Below are 5,162 nucleotides of genomic sequence, written 5' to 3'. Positions count from 1 at the left end.
ATTATTTCATATTTTTCGCATTTTTGTGTTTGGTTTTAAACATCTACATTTGATATTTGTTGAGTTTTTTCTTTTTTGGATAATAAATTTGAATGTGTTCCATAAAGTTGATATATTTGATGTTTATTTTCTTTCGGGTTTTGAAGCTGTTTTTATTTTGTCTTTGTCTTAATATTTTTGTGTGGAAAACTAAAACGGCGGCTAAGTTCTTGATTTTTTCTTTTTGACAACTAGTGTTCTTAAATATTCCCAGTGTTTGTTTTTTACTCTCTTAACTCCGAATCGGAGCTTGGAGACTACTGCCAGTGTAAAACAAATTTCATAAATAACTCCTTACAGGATATGCCACAAATTTCATTTCCAATTAAAGGCATGCTATTTTTTTCGTTGCAGTATCCTTCTCCTCCTCATGCTCCTTCAGCTCCTTTTCCAAAATATCTTCATCATCACAGCAAATATGTGTAAAGAAACAATAATATTTATAAATATTTAATTTTTTTTACTTAATTGATTTACGAAGTTGTTGATTTTCCATGCTTCCTTTGTTGTTCTTCTTTTGTTTTTGCTCTTACTTTCGCTCCACAACAAGCTTAACAGGCACATCCACCCTCAGGGTCCTTTTGCTCATTCTGCTGGCCCAACTGTATATCCTGCATGGCATCCGAGGGCTTATTATCCGCAGCCGAATCCATGCCCGGCAAGGCGGCAGCCACACGGCGGAACAGCAACTTGACATTATAACCCGACTTGGCACTGGTCTCAATGAACATAACATTCAATTCCTTGGCCTTGCGTTCACCCTCCTCGGTGGAGACCAAACGCTTGTCGGCCAAATCTGTTTTGTTTCCAACCAACATGATTATGACATCACTACCCCTTTCGGTGCGCACATCATCGATCCACTTGGAAGTCTGATAGAATGAATTGGTATTGGTAATGTCATAGACCACCACAGCCACTGTAGAGTCGCGTATGTACGACGGTATCAGCGAGCGAAAACGTTCCTGACCTGCAGTATCCCACAACTGAAGACGCACAGTGCGATCCTCCAGATACATGGTCTTCGAGAGAAAATCAATACCAATCGTGGCCTGATAGGTGTTGTCGAACGAGTCGTACATGAAACGAGTTATTAGCGAGGTCTTACCAACACTCTGCTCCCCCAGGAATACCAGCTTGAATTTACGCAAGGGATTGCCAAAATCACCAGATGACATAGTTGCCTGGGGCAATGGTGAGTGGGGATTGGGTGACATGTTGTTTTAGTTGTTGTTTTTTTTTTTTTTCTCTCTAAATTCTTCTTAAACTTTTCTCTTAAAATTGCACAACTTTCTTCTTTTTTCCAAAAACTTCTTTACCTCCTGGGGGAAAATTGAAATTTTTGGAAAAAGAAAATTCTACTTCTTTTTGGGGAGTTTTTCTCTGTCTATTTTAATTTTTTTTTTGCTGGCTCACTTATAGATTTTTCCCAAGCAGGAGTTTGCTGACCTCTTACGTTTCAGTTGGGGTATTACTTGCTAGGCGAATGTATAAAATATGAATAACCATACACACCATACACAACGAATCAGCGAAACGAGCGAGTACAAGGATGAAAAAAAAGGATAAGGGAAAAAGGAAGTTTGGTTTGGCTGGTTTTTCGATGTGGCAACACTGTTAAAGGGAGGGTTGGAACAACCCCAAAAGAAGCGATTGTTTTTTATTTTGCAACGGTATTTGTTGCCTTTCGGCGAGAAAAACGGAGAGACATTAAGAGGAGTTTCGAGCATGGCAATGCCTGAAGTAAAAATATAAAAAGTCGTAGTTAAAGAAACACTTGTAACTTTAACTCAATCAAGTCAATAACCCATTTTTTTTATAAACCTGTCCCCTCTCTCCAGAGGGAGACCAAAGCTCCAAGCTTTCGATTTTTCAATTGATCACCAAAAAGTTTGTAAAAATATTGTGGCTGACACCAGTTGAAGCAGAAATATCAATAAGAGGCTCGTGACTTCGGAACCACGGAGTTTAAAATTGGGGGGTATATGTAGATTTGGGAAATACAATATAAGATCCTGATCTGAAGGAAAAATAGGAGAAAATTTTGAGAACGTTAAGAAAACAAGTTAAAATGTATCTGTCCGACAAATGTATACCCTCAACTAATGTTCGATTATTTAAATATATATATTGAGTTCTGTTATGATTATTCAAATTGTGGACCCTATATGGTGTAGGTTCCGAAGGATATATGATATAAATATTGCGACGTACCAGGTTTGGACTATATCGTCTACTCCCTTCATACATATATATTATCTTCTCAACAGTTCTTGTGTTACCAAAAATGTTTGTAATAAATCTTGAACAGTATGTGGAGAAGGTACCACAGGGAATGGTCCTATCTCTATCATCTTTACAGCAGATCTTGTGTTGATAGAAATGTTGAGAAGTACCAAGTTTGAATAAAATCGGAAGTTAATTTCGCGTTTTATGAGCTTCATGGATATTCAAAAGGTTGACCCGTTGTGAGGGATATACCTGAAGGAGTTGCTTGATATATTCCATCTTCACATCAGATCAAGTGTTAGTAGGAATAATGTTATGTGTAAAATATGAAGAGAACCGGATGCTTATTTGGAATTTTATAATCGTTTCGATTATTCAAAGTTTTGACCCTTTGTGGAGGAGTTACCAGAAGTAGTGGACCGATATATTCCATCTTCACACCAGACCTTGGCTTAAATAAAATATTGCGATGTATGTAATTTAAAGACAGTCGGACTCTTACATCATATTTTAAAAGAGTTATAATTATTCAAAATTTTGACCATTTGTGGTGGAGGTACATGATGGAGTGGACCGATATAGACCATTTTCACACCTGACCTATAACTGATGCAAATATTAGGATTTGCAAAATTGGAGCAAAATCGGATTGTCCTTTCTATTTCTGTGCAGTAAAATATTTTATTTGAAAATGTCGACCTTTTGTGTGGGAGGTAACAGAAATAGTGGATCGATATTGCCCATCTCCGAACTCGATCTAAGTTTAACAATAATATTACGTTGTACCAAGTTTGGACCAAATCGAATACTTCCTTCTAGAGTTATCGTGCGCACCAGCCAGACATACGGACGGATGGACGGACCTCGCTAGATCGGTCCAAAGAGACAAAGGTCTTAAACCGAAATCTCGATGAGGCACTTTTTGACTGTATTAAATGATATATACCCTATGTAGCCATACGGCTACACCTCTCAGTATGACCGAACTGTAGAAGAATATATAGAAATACAGGGTGAGATAAAAAACTGCAACAAAGTCAAACGCCATGATTTTTTTCATTTTTTTTTTATTTTATTAAATGAAAGAAAAAAATGTCGGAAATAGCATCAAATTTTAAAATAAGATCTGCGGCCTTTGTCTGCTTGCCCAAGGCTTTAATACACCCTCCAGAATATTTTCGAGATAATATTCGGCATTTATTCTGATGCCACGGTCGATTAATACGAGCGGAGAGCGACCATCTGCTGTTATGGCTACACACACCATCACCATGGCCGGCGCTTGAGTTCCGGTGGCCAACCGAAGGTGCACATTTTCAGCTGACCTCCTTGGCAAGTAAACACTATCATTTTGTTTGTTTACAAACTGCTGGACAACCAATGTTTTCTCATCGGAGAAAATCAAATTCGGCAGTTCGCCACTTTCGGCCAAGCGAAGCAACTCTTTAGCACTTTTAAATCTATTTTCTTTCGGTGTTGTGTTGCGGTGTAAGTTCTTGCACTTTTTGGAATTTCGATGGCTTTACTTATTTATTTCAATTATTTTTCAATATTTGCCGAATGGAATATTGCGACATGTTCAGCTCACGAAACATTTTTCGACCACTGCGACACGGATTTCGATCAAGTCGCTTCTTTACTTTTCGAACCTTTTCTGCTGATGTTGCTGTTCTATTCTTCCGTCCACCTACTTGACATCGGGCTAGGCTACCAGTATCACGGTAACGAGCGATGGTACGAGGCATAAAAGATTTATCCACATTTAAATGCTGGAGTGCTCTAACGATAACCACTTGTGGTTTTCCAGTCAAATATAAAGAAATCACACTATCACGCTTTAATTCCATCACGAATCTCTTTTTTCTGGAAAAATTTCACCAAAATGCTTTTGTACGCTTGTAAACAATATAAGATGGTAGAATAATACGGGTGGATGCATCGACACTTGGGAAATTTTTAAATGTTTTTTTTTTTTTTTTTTTCAAAAATAAGTTTATTTTTATATGTTTTCTTATACGGCGTCAATTGGAGATTGTTATGATATCAATTTTTCAACCAATTTAACCAATTTGAATAACAGCTCATTGTCCCACCAGCTGTGCCGATGCGACTACTTATATTCTTCTACCAGGCAATATAATGAACTATCACTGGAATAATTTTAACAGCTGTCGGACGAGTGGCTTAGAAATGACAGAAGTCTGAAGTTGGTTGTAGTTTTTTCATCTCACCCTGTATAACAGAGGTTTACACAATATCAACAAAGCACGAACGGCAATGTAAGTTTCTTTCAACCATTGATTTTAAATTTTTGGTTTGGATTTTTCAAAACAATTAATACAAACATAAAATTGACAGAAGTAGGGTAAGAAATGTTAATGTTTTTCTACAAATGATTTGCGAGATGCTCTTCGTTTGCATTTTGCATTTGTTTTCTCTCTCGAGAGAGAGAATATCGTATTTTCACTCAGTGACTTCTTACTGAGTAAATGTTACAGGGAATGTAAACGAAAGAACCTAGTAAATGCCCAGATTCTATAGCAGTATTACCATATTCTAATAATTTCTTTAATTGCAACAGCATTGCCATATGAAAATAAGTCGTTCCTAGTAACAACTATCCATATCCGGTTTATAAGCTCACATTTGAACTGGAGTTAATATAAAAATTATTAAAATTATAATTATTCAGAAATATAAAATAAATTTGTATTTATTTAAAATATATAATAAAATTCAAGTACTGCTAATTCACTAAGGTTCACCTGCAAAATCCCTTATAATGACACGATTCTGCGCACTGTAAAGGATATTTATTGCAATTTTTGACATTTCATTTTGTTATTCTTTTTGGGAAGTAAATATAGAAGAGAACGCAAGAAAAGGACACTGTG

At 36.5% G+C, this 5,162-nt stretch overlaps 1 protein-coding gene across 1 annotated transcript; it reads right to left on the bottom strand.

The window, feature by feature from the left end:
- Positions 1-206: 206 nt before the first annotated feature.
- LOC101895280 (ras-related protein Rab6) lies at positions 207-1,542 on the bottom strand. Its single transcript, XM_005190486.4, has one exon. The coding sequence runs from the start codon at positions 1,254-1,256 to the stop codon at positions 591-593; it is 666 nt and encodes a 221-aa protein (XP_005190543.1). The 5' UTR covers positions 1,257-1,542; the 3' UTR covers positions 207-590.
- Positions 1,543-5,162: the final 3,620 nt, after the last annotated feature.

This window comes from Musca domestica, unplaced genomic scaffold (genome assembly GCF_030504385.1).
Source record: "Musca domestica strain aabys unplaced genomic scaffold, Musca_domestica.polishedcontigs.V.1.1 1, whole genome shotgun sequence".
NCBI classification, from domain to species: Eukaryota; Metazoa; Arthropoda; class Insecta; order Diptera; family Muscidae; genus Musca; species Musca domestica.
The sequence above is the reverse complement of the archived record's forward strand: the minus strand, read 5'-3'. Positions and strand labels throughout refer to the sequence as shown.

Coding starts and splice junctions, on each gene's coding strand:
- LOC101895280 (XM_005190486.4), bottom strand. CDS start 1,256: ATGTCACCCAATCCCCACTCACCATTGCCCCAGGCAACTATGTCATCT.